This window comes from Stegodyphus dumicola, chromosome 9 (genome assembly GCF_044657685.1).
Source record: "Stegodyphus dumicola isolate Sdum_Otavi_A_Nest chromosome 9, ASM4465768v1".
Lineage (NCBI taxonomy): Eukaryota > Metazoa > Arthropoda > Arachnida > Araneae > Eresidae > Stegodyphus > Stegodyphus dumicola.
In genome coordinates, this window is record NC_140776.1 from 21,052,060 (window position 1) to 21,076,184 (window position 24,125).

The following is a 24,125-nucleotide window of genomic DNA, read 5'->3' on the forward strand; positions in this document are numbered from 1 at the left end:
CGAATTCATTCCGAAGAAATATCATCCTTTAGTTTAGAATATTATACCTCTCCGCCTATGCGAAAACGTGCCGTCCTACCGTGCGATCCCCGATACTTAACCTCCTTGCTCTATCCTACCTTACCCCTCCAGCTTCAGGAGTCCCAAGTTCTCTAACTGAGAGTTACCAAAGCTTCGAGAAACTGAGTGACTGACATGTGTTAATAATCGCCCAGGAGGCAAGTCGACAGTCTTTTGCCGCTAGGGGCGTAACTATGGTGACTGCTAATATTGATGCGGAGCTCGAGTGAACGAAGAGGAGGGAGTAAAATAGAAAGAGAGAGGAAGAGACACTCGCGTGGTCCGCTCTATGCCCTGTGCTGTTAGAACGGAACAAGCCGCAGTTGCCGAAGCAAGTGCTTTTCAACGATGCGTGTGTCTGAAGACACGGAACTTTTCGACCATGCCGTCCTTCTGTAAGTGGCGTGCTACTCCACTAAAGTGGTACTAGAGTCACGGACAGTCCCTGAAGTATCACGACGGATGTTACGTCAAGAAAGTTCCCTGGAGTTTGCTCTGATGTCAGTGTTTATGACACGTGGTTTTGCATCAAACTAAGCGTATTTTAGATCTATTCAGATTTAAGATTCTGCTTTGAAATATTTTGCAGATTCAATTGCGTTGTCGTTAAAATCATGCAAACATGCGCATTTCTGTGAAATAATCTCCATTCATGTTTTCCATAGATTACAGTTTTGCGTGAAAGATCACGTTATCAAAATATATAACTTAAATCAATTTTACCTGAATAAATTGTCTTAAATAATCAGATACGAAAACTATTCGAGCAAAACATTGCAAATATGACTAATTCTATACGCAAAAATAAGCCATAATTAATATTTAAAAAATATCTATGGCTCAAACATCTGAAGTGATATTAAAAACGAAAGTAAACACTCAAAATACAACTTTGTGATTATGTGATTAAAATAAATAAATTCTGTTCAGTTAACTTAAGTCTATGAGGATTATTGATTTCTAACAAAGAGTTTATTGTGAAAAGTAAATTTTCAGAAACTTATCATTTTCCTGGAAGTTTATTGAAACTGCCGCTGAATATTTTTAATGCTACTAAGAACTGAAACTGAAATTTCTTTAGATATTATTGATGCTTTAAACGCCTCTTCTTGTGAACATATCTTAGTACTCGGATAATAATATTACCCTGATTTGTGCACTCAATTCAAAGTCATCCTTAGAAGTTTGTGCAGATATCATTTCGGAGATCTGTGAATTCACATATCGTTCATAACCTGTTAAGCACTTCTTTAATGAACATCATGTTGCTGTTGGTGGTCTTGCTCTTTCATATCATATTATCAGGTAAGATATTTTTCTTCAGTTTTGTAGAAAATTATATGTAGAAAAATCTTAGGCATCTCAGCTTAAAAATATGCGTACGTTTTCTTTTACAATGGAAATTAAACTCAAGGAACAACAAACACATTTCATAAAATAAGACGGTAATTAGCAGTAAAATAAAATCCTTTTGTAACAATTGAAATGCTATTCCAAGTTTAAAGATATATCTCAAGTACACATAACTATAAATTCCGTAATATGATATTTTCAAGTGTATGGATAATAAGTGCTTACTAGTTTGAATGGTAAAAATATAATTAAGTTTCAATAAAACTTTTACGAAACCATAGTTATTTTTAAAATCCTCTGTGTAAATGAGGTGTAATGTTGTCTTTCTAATTTAAATCAAGTCTCCTTTATATCAAGTAATTTGAGATTTAAGTTATTTCAATAGGTTTTTTTCAGCCGCGTAATAATAATAATATAAATTCACAGAATATTTCGTTCTTATATTTATATTTATATTGAAAACAGTTGCCAAATTTAATAAAGAAACTTTTTAAAAAATTAACTAACATAATTTCTTCTAAAATGTTCCGAAGCTTAAAGTATGTCATTTGGAGTAAGAATAAGTTATACAATCTGATATTTTGTAAAACGTCAGCTGACATGATGTGTCTTTATGAATTTCTTGCACCTTCATTTCATCTCGCTATGTGCACATAAGAGTTTTCTGTTATTTTTGCCTAAGTGTATATTTTGATGAGAAGAAAGAATCATTACTTATCAATAATATGACAAAGCTAGATCTTTTCAAAATAGGAAACCACAGGATTAGCAGCTGTGCAGCTGTTCCATCTGAAAGACTTTCAGCTTTTTCTGCTCATTTAGCGGCTTTTATTTAAAAAAAAGGTAATAAAATAATATTATAAAAGTAAAATTATTATTATTAAGATTATAAGTCACTTTTGTGATTCTACTTACATTAATGACATTAATAGGTAAAAAATTATAAATAAAAATAAGAATTATGCTACTTTGAGATCGTGGCTTCAAAGTCCATCCGTAGTTTGGAAATATATATAATTCAAAATAATTATTAGAAAATGTCTTAATATTATTTATATTTTATACCTTCATTAATTGCTTCGTAAAGGGGTATTTTTAGATTATAGCTACTTGGGGTGAATATAATTATTTTCTTGAATTTTAATTTTTCAGATTTAATTTTTATTTCTTGCTAAATATATATTTTTGTTATTAATAAGAATAAACTCAAAAAACAAATTTTTACTTAAAGTGTTTAAGACGTAAGTGTTGTTAGTATCTGAGTAAAACATTAAAACTCTTTAAATACAAATAATATTAAAAACAAAACAAAACAAATTACATTTTGCAATAAAGGGGAAAATTATTGCCTTATTATCGCGAAAGCAACTTCATACTATAATGAATCTACTAGTTATGGAAACAAATCGACGTATATCTATATACCAAGGTTTGCATTTGTCATGGAAACGAAGGATTTGCTTGCCGAATAAGTTTTTGTAATTTCAGCCTGGTTTCTGAATTGCAATCAATATAGGGAAAAGGAAATTTGATCAGGTTAAAATAACTTTTATAAGGAAAGAATATATTTTAAGAGAAATTCTCTGTTTGAACTTGCAAGATATATTCTAATTCATACTGCGCTAGTAATTTGAAAGTAAAGTCAATTTAAAACATCAAAATGTTAATCCTTACAAATCTTAACGAAATAATTTTACGTTATACTTTGTTAGAGGAAAACGCAAGTTAAAAATTATGTTATTATTCTAATAATAGAATCATTTGAAAATTCTGAAATTATCAAAAGTCATATTGGTTATTTAAATTTCGCTTAGTAAACTTTATTCAAGACATTGATAGTGATATTGTTTTCATTAGAGATCACTTTTACCCACAAAAAATATAAATTTAAGAGAGAATGACTCTGTCTTATTAGCTTCGAATGACCTAACAAGATAATTGTACATTCTTAACATAGACAGTCATAACGAGGAACACTAATATTGGTAATTTTAATACTTTGCGTTGACTCGGAGAAAAAATTGTGCTTTTCACATTCTGAAAAGAGCTTGAAATTTTAGGCAAAACAAATATAACTAACAAATACTGGTATTTAATTCTTAAAAGAGAAGACAGTTTTTGATACATATCCACATTTATATATATGTAATTTGGATTATGTATATATTTTCACTTTTATTTATATGTTGTCGTAGGATATTTGAAACATTTGTTAAATTGCAAGTAATAAAATGACCAGGATTTACCATGTACCATTTTTACTGGAGTACTTCCCGACTAATTTAATAGTAATTTGAGGTGTAGAAAATTGTAACATTTAATGTCAGATAAAAAAATATTAAACAACAAATTGAGTAAAAAAGAGTTCAGGAAAAAACGCTGAAATAATAATTAAAACATTATTTTTTCAACTTTTCATTTCCTAAAAGATTTCACTTTGTAATTTCTTCAGAAACTGGTGATAGAACATGCAAAATAGAATGAACGATTTTATATATTGCTTGAAATTCAACAATGCCTAAGATGAAAAATTAATTAAACCATTTCATTTACTACATTATTTAAGTTTTTTGCTATTGTTCACTAATAATCTATAATAAGAACATAGTAGAATAAATATTCTGTTAGTAGATTTTTCAAAAAATATATTACATAAATTATTTGCAAGATTTTAAAACAAAAAAATATTTAAAAGAATTATATGAAAACTTCGTCTGCTTCCATTACATTATTAGATGTCTGAAGCATCATATAATTTAATTCGAAAGTGTGATGCGAGTAAAAGTAGTTTCACCTCACAAAATACATGAGGACTATCTGCTTAAGGAGACTGATGCCTTTTTGCAGGACGATCTAAGGCAAGATCCAGCTCCCAAAAGAAAGTCCTCAATGAAGACCTTTTCTCCTCTTCATCAGGTAGCCCTTGTATGCTTTGCCATGTGAAAAATAATTGATAATACCTTATTGGCAATACAACAGTAATATGAAAAATGCTTACTTTAAAATTATAAATTAGCAATTAACTTACTCAGTCTAATAATTAATTACTTATTACTTACTTAATTTAAATAATGACGGTATAATATATAATGGCTCTCCGCATAAAATAGCATTTTTAAAAATTTTCTCCTGATCTCTTATGGAATTGGTATTATAAAATCCACGCTAAAATAAGCTGTGTATTGTGCATGGTACCTAGTTATTACAGTACATGAATATTGTCCCACTCCTTTAAATTTGCAACTGTATATCTCACCATCTTTACGCATACAGCTCCCATATTATTATCTTTCAATGTTAATATTTTAAAGCGATAAATACTCTTTTGTTTATTTGGGAGACTTAAGATTTGTTTGATGAGAGAGATGAAGATGTTACACTCTATACAAAATAGAAGAAGGATAACTACTTCTACTGCTTTCAGAAAATAAACTATATTCAGTTCCATAGCATTAGTTGTTGATATTTACTGAGATTGATGTTTTTTTGAAATAAAAAAACGTGAAAAATTGATTGCATCCTCGCCTAAATTTGATTTTCACAGTTAGCTAAACATAATAACCACTTATACCACGGAGGTGCTCATGGGAAAGGGGCCGTAATTATTGCAATTTTAGATGTAATATACATTTAGAATTATTTGTACGAAAATTTGACATTTTTTAACGTTAAGTTTTACTGTTGTTTGAAAGTTTGGTATTGTTCTGTTGTCAGGACCTGGTGCAGAACTGTATGTATGTATGTATGTATGTATGCATGTATGTAGGGATGGAGGGATGTATTCAAGTATGCATGTATATATGTACCTACATATGTGTCTGTGTGTGTAAACACTTAGATATGCACATACATACATTCACAAGTGCATAAATATACACTTCTGAATCCGGTCCTGATACCAGAAGAGTACCGAAAATTCTTGTTTTGTGCAGGGGATGAATTTGAGATTTGTACTCGAAGCATCCGAGTTAAATAAAAGGCTGAAGTTGAGAGAAAGCCAAACTACAGCCTTTTAAAATTTTCTAAAGTCACTAATAGGAAAAAATTCAGATAGATAATAGTGTTCTTTGTGTTATCAATACTCGAACGCCTGAGTATTTGCAATAGAATTATCAAAAAAAAAAAAAAAAAAAAAAAATTCCAGCTGCAAAATTCGAAACCGATTTCATTGTAAGAAAGTCACTTTCGAGTATTAGACAATACAGAGAAGACATGTACCCTGGTACGTCGAAAGGAAATAGTATTTTTCTGAAATCTCAATTATTAGAAAACGAAGAGTCGGGGTGCACGTGCGTTGCACTGTGAAACATCGACGCCTTAGGGACACCATATTTCGTACACATATAGGATCCTGAACCTGAACGACCCTGGAAACCCGAATTTTAAATTTCGAACTTTTTTTCATACTATGTCTTGTGTGAATTTATTGAATATTTGATTAAGAAATTCAGCGATTTAAAAATAATATATTTCCAACTCCCAAAATTATATTTTTTTATTTTTAAGTATCAATGTATTGTTGTTAGACGAAACATAAGATATTTAAATTCCTTTCAAATTAAAACTGTTACTTAGTAACTAGATAATAGATTTAAAAGCAAAAACGTATTTTCAATGACATGTTTTTTAATATTTAAATCTGAATGATTTGAATAAAAACGCAAACATTTAGATATATATAAGGCACTGACTTAGGTAAAGATGCAGAAAATTCAGTTGCGTAGCCATTGACATGTTTAACTACAATGAAGAGTAAACTTGGAAAACGAGGCAGGTTAAATATTCCTTATTATTTCAATTACCATTTGCGGCCATTATTGCGTTAGGAAGAAAAATAGCACGCCGAAATCCTGACGGCAAGAGAGCTAGTAGCAAAAGTGCGCAGTCATCCAGCATGCAGCTTATTAGGAGAAAGATTCAATTCTAGAAATTTGGAATTAATTTCAAAATTAGTTACGTCGTCAGCGCTTCTGTATGTTCATTGATCTAGAAATGACGCAGTTCAGTAAACGTTATTACGATTTTTAAAAGAACAGAGAAGGGACATATCCAAATTAAAACTAAGCAAAAAGGACTAAGCATATTATGTGTACAGAAGATTTTTTCGAAGTCATATAGTACGTATCCTTTTCCTCGAAGTTTAGATTTAGAACTATCTACTTTTTTAAAAGTATTTGTCACCTCTGTGTGGCACCTTGGGCAACATTCTCGCTGATAAGATGGTTAAAGGCTGTATGATCAGTGGGTATTAGCTATTTCTGAAGAATCCATTAAATAATAAATGTCCAGACTTTAAAACAACAATCGCTTTTAAAGCAAGCTTCGAGATGTTACCGATTTAGTGGGACAAGGTTATCCGCATATATCATAGCGCACGAGGAAGGTTGCCTTCGTATAGGAATTTCTAAGGAACTTGGCTCATATTCTTGTTATATATAAGTAAAGCCGCGGAGACCAACCATGAAGCTAACCTGTTCTCTTAGGATCTAGCAAGGTCCGAACTTACAGTATTCCCTGATCAGATCTTCGAGAAATTACATTATAATCCGAAGACTTTAAATTCAATTTACTTGCCTAGCCGGATTTGCGCTAATGATTTATAGGAAAAGGCTTCAAGGTTCATTATGTCTGATCCGTTCAATTTATTTAATATCTTGGGACATTATGGTTAAGATCCTTTCTTGAAATTTTTTCGATGTTCTTCGCGAAGGATTTCACTGCATTAAATAATATAATGACAAAAAGGAATATTATTACAAACAGAAGATATATGATGATTACTAGAAATCTACTTTGTGTCTCCCGTCATCGAAATCGTCAATAAAAATAAAACAAGAAAGAAACAATCAGCATTGAACTAATATCACTATTGCTAATATATACAGAAGAAATAGAATAATTTACCGAAAACAATGTAAATACAGTTGAGAACACTTGAAGGAAAGAAACAGTCTGATCTATATTTTGTTCTCCATAATTAATTGCTATAAAACAGTAAATGCTTTCAAACATTTTCCTTCATTTCAATACTATTCTAGACCATAATTAAAATAGGCTGTCATGTTGGAGTAATTATATTCATATTGCACCACATTTTGCAATTTCTATTGCGTCGAATATCTGGAATTGATGTACTGGGACGATTTATTAAATTAGAGTTATCAAAAAAGCAATTTTTTGGTTTATTATTAAAAAATCATTAAATACTTCCAAGAAGCGACACATGTTGTAGTCCATGAAATCGTACTATCTGGGTTCAATAAAGCCATTATATATGTATTTTTTTCTTTGCGATAACTATTTCAGGCAGCTGCGAAAGCGACTACCTACAAAAAATAGTTATTTATGACTGCAAATGAATGGCTTGACTCCCCCAACAAAACTGCGACGTTTCCATGCTTTCTTTGTGAGGTGAGTCTAGTACTGATGTGGCCGTCGTAATATATGCAGTAGTTGGTGATACTGGTTTCTATAATGTTGCATCTCTGCTCGATTCCCAGAGAAGTCTTGGGTGTTTATAAGCGTTAGAAAAAGGGGTACACTTAAAGTCTGGAAAGCCGAAAGTCCTCTAGTGATGTGGTGGTAAAGGAATAGCTGTGGAAGACCGTTAAGTCTGTTCTTTGCAGTGTTCTCCATTTAAAAGTCTGACAGAATGTCCATTCTCTCACAGGTGTAATTCGATCGCTCCTTCTGATCAACGCAATGATACGGTTAAATGACCGATGGGTTGTGATCATTCTCAACGAATGCATTCAGTTACGAATGTACGGCCATATGGAACATGCATACATCACTTTGTAACAGTGAACTACGAGTAGTTAAGGGAAGATCAACGATCGCTTTTATGCACAGTAAGTTAGGAAATATTTTATGCTTTTGAGCGTGGGTTATTTTACTGTCATAGATCAGGAAATCGTCTGGCGAGGCCTACTAAACGCCGAAGAAAGAACTCAAAGGACAAACTAACTCTCCAAGTTGCGTGCAGGGCAAAGAAGAAAAGCTCTCGCCAGAAAGATGATTTAAAACTTTAAAGTTTTGAAATCTAAATTGGTTACTTCTTTTGTATTAAAATTCTAACTGTTCTTAATAGTAAAATTCTAATTCTAAAAAAAATTCATAAATCGAAGAAGAAAATATGTTCTTTGTATAAATAACGATGATTATACCTGAATTACTAACCCAAGCAGTATTATGAATTCTACATTTAATTAAACTACATTAAATGGTTTTCAGCAATCTTAAATTTAAAATTTATTTTCTGTAAAAGCAGCATTTCTCTATATGTTGAAACATTCAGAAAAATTTCGGAACAGAAACATGTTACTCTTAGGATAGTATGCATCCAAAAAATTCAAAATAATGTTGACAAAAAGTAATGAGTCGATCGCAAAAATTATTGAGGTTTTCAAATTTTTAAATATAAATCATATGAAACCGAGAAAGATGAAGCAAGCTGTACGATTTACATTTTAAATTTTTCCTGTAGTATTCAGTGCTTACAAATGTACGTTTCATTCAGTGTCTTTCATACTTTGCAATTTATGAGCAACATCAATTTCATTTTATTTATCTTGGTAAAACAATTCCTGAGCTCTACATTTTCCCTCTCTGGGTAATACAACTCGGCACAGAAAACTGGAGCATTTTCATGAATATCAGATTATCGTTTTCTTTGATACATAACATCACCATATAAATATCTATGTCGTCATACACGAACTTCAGGAGAATATGACGTAAAATACGAAAATCTATCGGAAAGAAATGTAAAAATATAGAGATATGTATCTGTGGCATTTGTGTTACTACTGAAATTTCAATTTCATATGAGAAGGGATCTTGAAACATTTTGTTATTTCAAGATACTGTTTTTTGTGTGTACTGTGTGCAATGAAATGATTATTTTTTTGGATGGGAGAAAGACATGTTTGGGAAAAAATATTTTTTTTTTTTTTTTTTTTTTTTTTTTTATATATATAATTCTAAGATTATATTCGATTAGGTTTTGGAATTCAAACCTCAAAATTGATGCCAGAATAAAAGGTGTCAGTATCAATTTCAAAATTTATTTTTGAAAGGAAAACTTTGATAGTTTTGGAAAACTTGTATCCACTTTGGAAATATGATCTGAAGATTTTTACCACTTGAAAAAGAGGCATTTGTCAAATACGTTTGAAATATACGAGATTGCTTTCATATAAGGATTAATAGTGCCGAAAAATGAACCAGAATTGCTTTAGCTTAAGGCTTAATATTGCAGAAAAGCAAAATTAGAATTGATTTTATTTGAAGCTTAATTTTGCCAAAAATTAAAGCTCCCAAGATAGGGATTTTTTATGTGTAGACTTATGTGGTAATATTATGAGCTATTTTGTAATAAATATAATGTTATCATTTTGGATAACGAGCGAATCTGAAGCACAAACGAGCCTTTAAAATGTACCCAAAGTATCATCGTCTAAATAATCCATTTATACATACTGGAAAGAATTTGGCTGTTGCTTGGCTATCTGTAAAGGAACAAAGACAAGCTAAAAAAATGTCGCCTGAAAGAACAGAAAATGATCTAAAATTGTTTAGAGGCAGATTAAAATGTGATTCATCATGTATGTTGAGAATATAATATTTTAAGAATATGCGTCAGTAAATTTTGCTGTCGAATATGAAGTTATTTATAAATAGCAAGTCGTGAAACTTTCTTGGTTGCGCGTCATGTAAAATTTATGTAAATTGCTTAATTGCTTATGTAAAACTCCTGACTATATGCCAAATAGAAATGTATTATCAATCTGAAATAGATGCTGCTTTCATTTATATATTTTTGGAAAAATACGTTGTAATTGTGACTAATGTTGCTCATCTGATTTTGGAACAAGTTCCATGAAATTTATCGTGGCAACGAGGCAAGATAGTGCCTGTCGATACGACAGTTACTACAGATACTACAGATAGCTACTACAGTTTATAAATATCTATGTCTTCTCCAGGTTTCGAACCCGGGACCTTACTAATCACTATCTTAGGTCACTAATTACTATTAAGTGACTAATTACTATCTTGATCACTAATTACTATCTTGAATCACTATCACTAATTACTATCTTGGGGGTTCTTCGAAAACGTGAAATTCATAATACAGTACAAAGTCCGTAATCCGGACTCGTCGGGACCTCGGCGATTACGGATTAGGGGTTTTTCCGGATTATAGATCATCAACTTAAATCTAGTAAGATGACATGCAGAAATTATACAATTAAAAATATGAAACCGTAGTTTATGAAATAAATAACAATTATGATCTAAAGGGTATCAAAATTTTCAAAAAGAAAGCTTAATATTTATTTGTTTGCTTTAGTAAACATTTCTTCAAAAAACTGTCCCAATTTTTTTTCGCAGTGTACAATTAAAGTGAGGACCAGCATATTAAGAGAACATTTGCTATTAATTACATAATTATTTTATTAAATATAGTCTTGAGCATCAGTTATTTTGCCCAATAGACTGCAATTGTTCATCTGATGATAGTTCGTTGATACAGCTTCGTATGGATATATTTTTCTGCTGTCCTTATAATCAATACCTATCCTAATATACTGCTGTCACAGCATCACGTTAGGGAAAAGAAAATTTCTTGCCTTCTTTAAAGTACTTTAAAGATCAATTAAATCCTTTTAAAATATCATAATAGCTACATAATTATAAAGACAATAATTATTATTTCAAGGTTAGCATATTAGGCTATATATGTAATATTATTTTTAAACATGAAAATATAAAGCTAGCCTCATCTGACAAACCATAGAGCCGTAATTCGGCCATACCTTTTCGAAAGCATCTATAGGAAGTATCCTCCAACACACATTAATTTCGTTTTCTTGTTGGTCGGACGAAATTTCAGCGATTCTATATTTGAGTAGATAAAAACCTCTATTTAGCTAATTTTTCATGTACATGAAAACTTAAATATACCCGCGGCCCAGGTTTGAGACGAATTGTTCAATAGGAAGCTGATATATATACACGCGGAAAAAAAAAAAAAAAAAAAAAGACAGTTCTGTATTTTTCTCTCTACTGGGGCGATTGACAAAATTTAATTTGCGATTTTCATGCCTTGAAAGCGAGAATTAAAGTATATTTTAGACTTATAATGTAAGATATATATTATACTACATATAACATTGCTCTAACATAGGTATTTTGACGCAAAATTTTAAATTTTTCTGATATTACATAGCGATTTTTCTTTGCATATTTCTATTTTACGATTCAAATGATGCCTGAATTTTGTAAAATTTCACGAGACAATTTCCGTGAAATTTATAAATTTATCCTTGTGCATTTTTTTTTTTTTTTTTTTTTTTTTTAGATTTCTCCAAAAATAACTTACTTGGCGAAATTCTTTATGGTAACCTATTTTCCTTTCCCTTTTATCGGGTTCCAGCGGAAAAAAATGTGCATCATTCCTTCTTTCAAATAATTTTAATAAAGGGTGTAATCCACATTTAGGATTATTAAAGCTCATAACAAATATGACAAATTTCAAAACCTGCCAATGTATAAATTCATGTATATCTTGTATAATTTTGGATAAAATACTCTAAATGTTTGCAGGTATGTCTAGAAATAAATCTACTGTAAAGCGATGTTTGAATTTTTATAGAAATTAATTTTTAAATAAAAAAATGTAAAACTTAAAAATAAATAAAAAATATCCTTGAATTTTATTTGGATTGAAACTAAATTTCGAAATGTTGAAGAAATATCAATCAAATTTTATTATAAAAGAGTTATCAATAAATTTAAACCAAATTGAATAAACACTGAGGAGCTAAATTTTTTAGAGATAGTATTTTAAAGACCACTCGTGCTATTTTTACAACACTTGGCTCTATAACAGAGGTTGAATTATACAATCGAAATATGGAAAAAATCTGTATATCTTTTCAGAAAAAGTCTGAATATGTGTCAAAATACCTATATTAGAATTTTGTTCTCTGTGTATAAACCTAACATATATCATAAGTCGCGCTTTCGAAACATACAAAACGCAAGTTAAAATTCGTTAGTCTCCCAAGTAGAACTAGAGGTTATTAAACTGTCAGATTTCGTTTTTGTGCAGAACATACCTACGACTATCTAAAATACTATTATTTCATTTTCTTCAAATTCTTGTGTTTCCAGCTAATGGACACAGTAACTCTGCTTATGTTTTTTTTTTACTATGCTTTACAAACCGTGCCTATAAATTCAATGGATATCCTAATCATACATTTCCCGAAATTTTATGCTCGATTTTGCTTGGGCCAAATACACCCAAGGGTAGTTTATCTTCAGTCTGCACAAGCTGTAAACTAATGCCTCATATTTAAAAAAAATTGAATTCTTGCCTCTTTGCTTTCTTCCCAATCGTATCCTTAATAAACCCTTTGTTGTTTAACTAATCTCTGTCTAGACTGTAATGGGTAAAACATGGGTATAAAAATGCTTTCATTAATGACAGTAAAAAAGGGCCCAAAAGTGTTTTGAGTTAACCGAGATATGAATGAACTTTTAATTGTAGAATTTTTGCAAAGAGTTTTGACTTTTGTGACTCATTTGGCCGTCTATTGTTTAAAATTTAGCGGGTATCTAAAGTGCTCATTTAAATTTTAAATGCATGCCTGCTTTTGTCAGTTATTTACTGCTCTCCTTTTTAGTCCATGTAAGGTTTTCCTGTTGCTTTTGGATTTTCAGTTCTTTTTCTGGATGCATATTTCAGAAATCTTCTTCTTTTATGAATTTGTTAAAGGATATTCACGGAATTTTATTTTTGTGGGGGATATTTATTATTTCATTTCATTTTGGGTCTGCTTTACATTTGAAATTACTTTCGCGTACTTTCACTGATACTTTCTGGATTATGAAGTTATTCCCCTTGCATCCTACACTGACTATAATTAAGCATAATTTTATTCCATAGTAATCGCATTAAAGATGTGGGAATTCTCTAACGTAATGATTAAAACTCCAAGTCTTAGTTCTTTCAACATTCCGAAGGTCATTTATCGCCAGCATACTTAGTCTCTTGCAAAGAACAATACAGGGATTCCTATGGCTACATAGAAGATGCATTCTTGAAAACGGGGTCCATCAACGGCCGAGCGGTAAAATCGCTGAACACTAGTAGTTCGGTCTGAGGTTCGAATCCCGCGAACGGGCTGGTTGCATGGGCGTTTTCGTGGTTTTCCGTATCTGTAACGTGCATATGAGTCATTTTCCATAGAAAAGTCCTCCACGAAGGCATCCCTTCCATTAGGGAGATAGCCCTCTCAAGGCTTTGCTGTAATCATATAAACCAAACCAGACCAATCTTGAGAAGGTTAGTAAAACGATTTGCCCGATAATGCGGACCCGTATAAAACAACGCATATAGGGAAATGAAGTAACTATGATGATGCTTATATCCACCTAGTATAAGATAACAAAATAATGACGGTGATAATAACCATAATCCAGCTAATAGCTTACATGAGGTAATGATAATATAAAACACAATGCTACAACAATAATAATATGTTACAAAAATATTCTAATCTTTTATAGTTCAAAGAAACAAGTCCAAGGAAAAATTTGAGATTAAAGATCGAAGAAATTTATATTCAAGTGATTCCTTGCTAAATTTTGAGTGAAGGACACAAGCTAAAATTTATGGAATGATGCTAAAAAAGATGGAATTAAATATAGAAAATTTCATATTAGTTCTGTTGTTGGGGGAACGAGAGGCTTACCAATGGCGTCGTGTTTCATGTTTTTAAAAAAAGTAACTAAATTAATTAATTTATGTTATTAATTAATTAGATATTGAAAGAATTCACAAACTGCGAACAGGAATGGGATATGAATTGCATTTATTTGCATTTCCACCAGATACAATTAAGGAAAGGAAAATGATTGAAAAAAAAAAAAAAATTGAGAGAATTAGTTCCAAGGTTGTATGCTGAAAATTAGAAAATCGGTAATTAAAGGTTTTCTTATATTCTCAACTGCAATATTATTTTACCATTTCTTTAATTAACTGAGTTATCAAAGGGAGTGCATTAATTAAGTGCACTCCCTTTGATAACTCAATTATTTTAACCCTGAAATGGCCTGTATTAACAGCATGATACATTCTTTAAACAAGTCATTTTTAGCCTAATGTGTTTCTAGGCATTTGAGAAAAAGACTAATTTTATATAGTCTTACAAAGAGAATGTTGATGCTGACTTCATTTCGCTCTCTTTCTGGAAATTTCGTATATTGATTGATAATTTTTCCACCATAGGAATTCCCGTGAAAATTGATTATTTTATACCTAATGCCAAGGCTGCGTAGGTATATATCCTAGTCAGTACATAAGATAATTTCTTAGACAGCTTGCAAGTCCAGTATCAGGAGTTGTCTACTTATCTCCGTTGTATATCTTTGAAATTATATCCCGAAGCATGAGCAAAATTTGAACATGAAATATGAAATTGTGAATAGTCTCTAAATGTGTAAACACTATCAAGTGACTAAATATGCCTGCAAATGAAATTATATCAAATGTAACCACCTATTCTAAACCCATATCTTTTTATCACGCTTAATTTACAAAGCAGTGACTTATGTATGAAGTTAAATGAAGCCAGATCCTAGCCAGCACGTAAGAGAATTTCCTCCGTCAACACCCCGGGGGTGGTCATATGAAGTCAAAGTACGTTTCTGCGGAAATTTTGCTCAATTCTCTTAATTCTGTGTCATATTAAAAAAAAAAAAATCAAACTATTTCACTCCTACTGATGGCGGTTGTAGCCGAAGAAAGTTGTGTAATTATCGTCGCTTGATTCAACATACCATTGTAATCAAAGAAACTAAATTTTAGATTTTTGCAATGGAGATCAGGAGTTAATTTACAGCATCGTTACATAATTCTAATTATTTCAATGTATAAATTTTCAGTACCTGCATTTATAATCTGTATGTAAGCGTCTTTGACCTATCAGTGATTTGTGTTTCCGACTATTTGTGCATAAGAGCGAATGAATACATTAAAAGTGAACGATATGCTTGTTGCATTTTATTACGGTAAAGATAAATTGTTATTTATTTTATTTGTACCTCGTTTTGCATTTAGCTTTGTTATACACTCACAAATGATATTCAGAAAAGTATTTATATTTTCAGCGATTAAAATAAGTGTTTAATGTAAGCAGAGCAGAATTTGAATTTTAATGCCGTCAGTAAGAATCGCTATCTATATGTTTGTATATAATATTCGAAATGTAAAGAAAATTGTACTGAAAAGAAAATGTTGTGGTAAGTTAGTTAAAGTATTCAGTACTGGGTAACCAATTCAAATACTCATGAAGACACTTTAGTTTGTAGTTTTGGACAATAGAATAAATCCAAGTAGTATTTAATTGCAAAAGAGTATAAAGTATTGAATCGGTTTTTATAGTTCTAAATTATAATAGATTTTCGGATTTTTATCCTTCTATCCATAATCTGTAAATTCCTTCCCCTTAAATCTCCCTAAACCATAGGTAAATTACAGAAATATAGTATATGACTTACTAGCATTAATACACCTAAGAATCTCTTAGAAATATCAAAAGGTGTTAAAGCATTCAAAAAAGGTTTGTCAAATGCTGACCATCACTTAGCATGTAAGATCTTCTTTGCTAACATGCACTTAAAAAGATCTGCAAGAAAACCTGGCGACTTTTCGCACAGGTGAGTAATACCAGCACAGAAGAAGGGTAAAATAAGCTTTTATTATTGATCAAACTCTTAACGAGTTTGATGAATAATAAGAGGCTTATTTTACAAAGGAGCGTACTTCGAGGATGACTTGCGGTGGAACTTAAGAATAATTTAACAATAGATTCAAAGATAAAGAGTAGTGTTGGACTAAGAATTTAGTTTAAGGCTAACTAAGCTGACTCAGCAACCTACCCGGCCATATTGTTATTAGATGGCGAAAAGCCGTATCATCAACTCAGCATAACAGCAATAAGGACACAACAGGAACTTCTGTTGGCTAGCGAAATCACACTCTGCATAAACTACTAGTTTCGTCTGTTTTTATACTCTCTTCACTTTAAATTTGCATACTGACGAGGAAATGCGAGGGGAAAATGAGATGTTCAGGAAAGATACGAAACTTAAAATAATTTGTTATGAAAACTAAGAAAAGTCCTACAAGCATACTTGTGTAATATAAATAATATATTAAAATTTTGGTTGAGGTTTACCTTGTTCATCATAAATGCTATTCATGTAAATATAAATAATGGTTAAAACTCATGTTGCGCAGTACTTAAACAAAATGCGCTTTTTTTTCTTAACCTATATAACCTTTAGATAACCAAATGTTACGCAATCATTAAAATCTATATATATATTTCCCCATTCATTAGTCGAAAGACTATAAATAAATTCATAAAAGAAATCAAACATATTTATCAAGTTAAAACGAGGACACTGTTCAGTTAGAGAAAAAACCCATAAAGGGCTTTAGTAGTATATTGTAGTTAAACTGTAGGAAAACGAAAAAAAAAAAAAAAAAGATTATCTCCCAGTAAATTAGTTTCTTTGTGAATTGAACTAAATAATCTAAACTCCTGGATCTAAAGAATTACATGAATACATAAACATGATGAATACAGAAATATTAGAATTCAATTTATCGGCGGCTGGTTATTATAATATTGCATACTTACAAAAGACCACCGCGTGCTTCCGAGGACACGAGCAAAAATATGTATTAAAAGACGCAATAGCAACAATGTTCCCATACATATTTTTAAACTTCTAGGTTATTTGAATGAAACTCCCTCCACCTTCCTGGCTTATCAGCGGCAGAGCGGTGAAGTCGCTGAACACTGGTAGTTTGTTCCGAGGTTCAAATCCCGCTGACTGGCTGGCTGGATGGGCGTTATCGTGGTTTTCCCGATGTGTAACGTATATACGAGCCAGTTTTCCTAAGAAAGTGCTCCAGAAAGATATTCCTTCCCTTAAGCAGATAACCCTCGAATTTTGCCATAATCACATAAACCAAAACCTAACCCTCCCCTATCTATCTCCATGTTAGAATGTAGTGTACCAACAGGTAACGAGTTACCTGCTTTTGTTTAGAACCCAACTGCATGCACGTACGTGTCACAACAAATCAATAAATCATTTCTATAGTAGAATAAAAAATCATAGATTTTTAATCAGACAATATACATCGCTTTTTGGACTTTTTTATACAAGGAAATTCACACCTCAGTTAGAATCCCGCGCAATTCATCGCGAAACAGCGAAGCAAATAAAACAGAGTTTTCGATAAATTGAGGTTTCAAAGAAAATTATTAAATTTTGAGTATGCATAAACAATTACATATTTCACACAATGAAGTGCGTATCCTTGTTATAAGAGATGCTGGAAATAATCGTTTTTACAACTTTCCAAATGTAGCCGAAAATTTTTATATTTGAAAAAAATGGCCTGTAAAATGTCTTAATTATTCACTGCAATTTCACGTTGAATGTTATGTTCTAGTTCCTGTAGATAAATGGCGAATGACTTGTAAGCATAAGCTGTTCTTTTTAAACCCTCTATATGAAAGAGAAGTTGGACTGGGATAAGTCAGGAGATCTCAGTGACGGAAAAGCTTTCGAAATAATCCGTCATCGAAAGAAACTTTGGATTTCATTCATTTCGTCAGTTATTTGGTGTCATTATGAAATACAGATTTCCTCCCTTCTTTTTTCACAGTTCTGTATTCCTTTTACAATTTTTTACACATAGTTTTCATAATTTGTTATATTGTTAAGAAATTCCCAGTTGCGGACAGGACGCCCATTTGCGGATGCCCAGTTGCGGACAGGATTCCCAGTTGCGGTTTTTACAGTTCCGTATTCCTTTTACAATTTCTTACACATAGTTTTCATAATTTGTTATATTGTTACGAAATTCCCAGTTGCGGTAAGATAGCTTCCCCACAAAATGGCAAAGAGAGGCAGTTTGCCAGATTTAGGGTGAAATCGCCCATTTGGCGACAAAACTGGCGATATGCCTTAGACGTGGCAAGAACACTCTAGAACGAGTTCGTACTGATTTTCCCGAGAATGTTCTCGAAGGCATGTCAAAAGCTATATATAACCTGCCTGTACGTGGAGTAGAAGACTACTGTAGTAGAGTATGTTGAGTTAAGTAGTAGTGTTTGGAGTTCAAAGATTAGCTTGACAGCGACCGAACCGAGTCGGCAGCTGTACTTTAGTGCTTTTCCTGTCTTCTGCTTTTACTGTCTTCACCTTTGTAGCCTGAAGGCTGTGTTGCAGATTGTTTCAGCGTGTTTAACGTAGTCTTTTCGACAACCGTGTTTTTGGAACGGTCCTGAGTAACACTGACAAATAAATTGTATTTTGATTCTTCATCAAGTGTTGTTACCAAATCACCCCAAATCCACGAATTCGTAGAACACCACAACATTAAAATTTTTTTCCCAGATCTAGTGCCGAAGTAAGCATTTTATACAATAATTACACTATAAGTATGGTTATTATTGTAGTATTATTACCTTTTGATGATTTTAAGGTATTAAAATTGCTGCTCCTTTCAAAGTACTGTTAATATAACCATCAGGAGGTCTCATTTAGAACAAACTAAATTTTCAAAAAAATTAATTTATAAACGAAAACACATTATTTCTTTAAATCTGTTGACATTTATTAAGTAATGTGCGACAAAAGTTTATGAAACATCTTTTCTTCCATTCTTTTTAAATTATGGATTAAACCCAAATTGGAGCTTAGGCAGTTAAGAATTTCTAACCGTCAATCCATAACTAACTATCCTAAAGGATTCTAAAACTTCAAGGAAAAGCAGATAGCAATCTTAAACCTAATTATCTTAAATGCAATTTACAGTCGAAAAACAGAAGCTGCTTCAACGATCAGTTTAACCAATGATTTAGGAACTTTTCTAAAGCATCTTTTCATAAAGCGAGAAATACTGGGAGAAAGAGGTTCATTTCGAAACGAAATGTGACGCGAGTAAAACTTCTGGAATTTTAAACTCCAGGATTAATTTCCACCTCTGTTCATCTTTTATTCTGTCATTTCGAAAGTAAAGAGAATATGAAATTAATTAACCCTTTACATAAAGCGAAAAATTCAGTTTGAATTTATGCATCGATTCCGTAGAATGTAAGGAATATCTATTTTTAAGCATTTGCATCGTTCTTCATGCAAATAGATGTAATTAATTATTCCTTTCAAAATATTTGTTCCCCTTGCATGGTGCATTTTAGAATATCCGAAATGCATACCGTGAAAAATATTGAAACACATTTGATTTTATACGCGATGTTTCTTTCCTCTTCTGTAATTAATATATCTTGACACAAAAATATTCATAAACTTAAAAGCATTTTTATAAAGTATGTATTTCTTTTATTTATAAGTACTGTTATATTGAATGCTTTCCTAAAATGTTTATTTACATGTATCATATTCTGAACGAAACAATGTGATTTATATGTATGTATATAGACATTAATATTTCTATGTAGACAGACAGACCAAGTGTTTATATTTAATTGCCAATTTCACTGTTTTGAAATATATACATGGTGGTTCAGCAAATCGGTTACACATTTTAAAGTTGGAATTCAAGGATGAAAGTTTAACGTGTCCAAAAATCAAAGAAAAATAAACTGTACATTTTAAAAAATAAACGTTTTTAGAAAAAATCCCGTTGAAAAGGTGTTAAACTCACTTTGTCAAATAAATTCGTATTTAATCGATTTATTGTAACACGAAATTTATTTTAAGTTCGTAAAATAGCTAAGTGCCTACGTTTCACGACGATGTGAAAATGGAGTGTGTAGAGTAATATCTTGCTTTCCTATAGCTCATTATGTCTCAAAATGACGCGATTTCGTCACAATACATACAATAAAAAAATTTCGAATTTCGAAAAAATCGCTTCGTGGTGCACTGGTTCTTGTCTAGATGTTCCTATGTACCAAGTTTCGTAGCCATGGGTCTATTAGCTTACGCGCAGCGCGAACGAAAGCACACACACGGACAGACTCTTTCTTTTATTATATGTAGAGATAAGTATAGTATTTTTAATAATATAATGAAAACAACAAAATATCAGCTACAGAATTTTAAGATATTTGTATGTTTTTTACAAAGCTCCTTACTTTCGCAACTTTTCTCTGTTGCAAGAAATATTCAGTGAAATTTGAAAGCAGTTAGTGAAATACTAAAAAGTAAAGAAAAGAAGCAAATAGCATTTCCTATTTGCTGACTTTTATTCAAAAATTATTTTCACCAGTTATTAATAAATTCTATGTTTCAACGAATTCGTAGAATACCTCGACTTTTCGATGGATATAACAATTGCATATTGATTAGCATTCAATAATCAGCTTAAATAAATCCATCATTCGTTTGAGAAGTAGATAAAGAGAAGAGAGAAAATTCAAGTGACTAAGAACATCAACTGCGACAATTGAACACATTAGAATTTCTCGTAAATGTGACGTAATTTAGCAGAAAAATATGTATTAGTTGGAATGATACTCAAATAATAACAAATGCAAAGGAATACTTAAATAAACCCTGAATAGCATTAACGGTTACTCTACCCATTATTGTCTCAAACGTTATAATATGTAATTTAAATTTCAGACTAATCTATATAACAAATAATATATGTTAATGGTCATGCATATTCCTAACCTGACTTATGAAACATTATGTTTCATAAGTCATAAACGACTACGAAGTATTGGTGAAAATTGCATAATTTACCGGTAGAGGGTATTAATATGCCACCAGAAACTGCGAAATATAGAAAGTGTACGCATTAAGTGATATATTGTGAAATACGGGAAATATAAGTCTTAAGAGAGAGAAATAACATGTATCAAAACAATTATAAATATGGAGCGGCTCATTAAGACACTGAATTACCTTTAAGGTTTCCCGTGTTGTCCCAACTGAATTAAATTCAAAGATCTTCTACTTCTTTTACAGCTTCTCACCAGCGGCCGAGCGATAAAAGTCGCTGAACACTGGTAGTTCGGTCTGGGGTCCGATTCCCGGAAACGGCCTGGCTACAAGAACGTTTTCATAGTTTTTTCCATGCGTAATGAGTACACGAGCCAGTTTCTCTTAGAACGTTCTCCACGAAGGCATCTCTACCCTTATGCAGACAGCCCTCAAGGCTTTGCCGTAATCGCGCAAACGAAATCAACATTTTACAGCTAATTTAGAAAAGGAAACAAGAATTACGTTTCACACTTGGCGTAGTACCAAAAATATTTACGTTATTTACCCTTCAATTTACTATAATGCAATTTAACTTTTATTATATTCTGTAAAATTTGGCATGAAATTTATAATTCTGTCATCAGTTAATACACAAACCATTAAATTCGAAAACAATGTTATTTAACCATTTGATTTAATTTTTTAAATATAGATATTTCAACATAAGGACAGCAATTTAATAATCAGTACATAAAATCTTACTTTTCTGAGCATTTCATATGCTCAGTCATCCATTCAATTGAATATGTATAAATTATTTAATGTATATGTCATACTGGCAGATTTAAATAAAGCAAAATTCTCGACTGCAACTTCATCCGAGGAATTTCCTGGCCAAGATAAAGACCTTTTACATTATTTTTAACTAGAACTATCAGAAGTATTTTTAGCTCTACATTATAGCTCATTTATGCATGAATGTTTTGGAGTATCAATGTAAAGCCATTATGTTCATTAGTTCACTAGGTCATTAGATTCTACTATCACCCCCTAAAGTTTGGCACTGTTATTCAGATTCACCCTGTATATCATTTTGAAAGTGAATTAATTTTAATGGTAGTCCTGTTATATTAGTGCTGTTATAAGACTATAATTAAAATGTGAAATTAGTAATTGGGCAGACGCTATTTTATTTCACTTTATATTCTGAGATAAAAAAAATTGGTGAGCAAAATAAACCTGTAAATATTTAAATCATTCAATGAAACTGCCTTTCAAGGAATTATGGAAATTGGAGATGACATTGAGCTGGACTTGTGAATTGAATTATCTACGATAAATTGAAATTGCATAAAATCAGTTTTGAAAGGGATTAAAACTGTCATGTATAAAAGAAACATCTTTAGAGATGATCGAATTATTTAAAAGAAACACCTCAGCTTTTAATTTATTAGATTTTCTAAAATATTGTGATCGCATTTGCTTTGTATTTTTCGGTTTCATTTCTCATCTTTTGCTTTAGAATAAAATTAAACTTTAGGAAAGACAGTGATTTTGTAATTCCATTGGAAACGGAATTAAAATTGGAAAAGAAACTTGCTGTTTAAAGACATGAAACTAAAAGCTATAGTTATTTTTATATTTTTATTAACCTTGATTTATATAATTAAACTGATTTTAATTAATTGACAAACCGATGTTGAAATCTGATGATCTATTTTTTAGCCACGAAAGACTCAGGCATTCCTTAAACATGCTCTGTATGTGTCTGCCAAAGTACCAGCAATGTAGCTTAGGCTAGCTTCAACAACTGGGGAAAATCTTATTCAATAAGCTAAATTTCCGTTTAAAGATTTATTTTCATGCGTCAGAAACAAGAATTAGAGAAACAGTATGAACACACTTTAAGGAAAACATCCGATGGGTACATCCAATGACTTGTACGGGGTATTAAAATGTACGCATTTTCCCTGCATTTCATTTAAACTTATTTCCTCGAATTTCATTAGAGATGTATTTCTCATTCAATTAATTCAGTTCTCAGTTCACGGCAAGGCAAAAATAAGTAAAACCTCAAAATATATTCAATACAAATTTAAAGATATAGAAAAACATAAAACACCAAATACAGTAAAAACAATTAAAAACAATTTTTACAATTAAAATTGCAGTTTCTATGCAAAAACAAGCAACTTGGCCAGCAGACTAGAAGGCAGATTTTTCAGTGCAAAAAGCTAAAGACGCGGAACTCGGAAAAAAGACACAGAACGTAAAGAAAGGTTAATTTACTATTCTGCTAAGTTTCAAATGTAAACAAGCATGGCTGTTATGGTTTAAAAAATATAGGCTTAGCTACATTTAAGCAAATTTTAAATTATTGATAATTCTACAGTTATTTCATGCAGATTAACGGCATAAAGACCTTAACCAGAAGATAAGAACAACATTATTCAATCATTTTTAAAGCACAAAAATGCCCATTTACCGACATATAAGAATAAAAAGGCTGAGCTCACTGAGACGAGTAACAGAGTATATATATATATATGCATATATACTTTTGGGACTGCCGATGACAACCAAAAAGGGAGGTGCAAACTGCATGTTATAGCAGTCCTTATATACAAAATGAGTTATGAGATACATACATACAAGTGCACGTACAGACGCCACGAAACAAATCTCTTCTGAATTCATTTTAAATTAGTTTATAATTCATTTGGTTGAAAACAGTCCTTTATTCTGTCTGTACGTACAGATGACACGCAAAAACATTGTTTAAATGGATCCGAGATGAGCGAAATTGAATATTTGCGTTGAAATATGAGCTCCAGAATTTTTCGTGATTATAATACTTCGTTCCTTCGTACGAGGAAGTAAAAATCGGGTAATAGTGAAATATAAAAAAAAAAAAAATAAAAAAAAAATCATACTGTGAT

General features: G+C 31.4%; 1 protein-coding gene across 2 annotated transcripts in view; it reads left to right on the plus strand.

The window, feature by feature from the left end:
• The first annotated feature begins 367 nt into the window (after positions 1-367).
• The window catches only part of LOC118181251 (cell adhesion molecule Dscam1-like), a 1,046,077-nt gene continuing 1,022,319 nt past the window's right edge, over positions 368-24,125 (plus strand). The window contains exon 1 of one of the 2 annotated variants that reach the window (XM_085823270.1): positions 368-1,365. In XM_085823270.1, coding sequence (XP_085679396.1) covers positions 1,314-1,365 — 52 coding nt within the window. In that variant the 5' untranslated portion in view covers positions 368-1,313. The remainder of the gene's footprint in view (positions 1,366-24,125) is intronic. The other variant, XM_085823269.1, reaches the window with a different exon arrangement.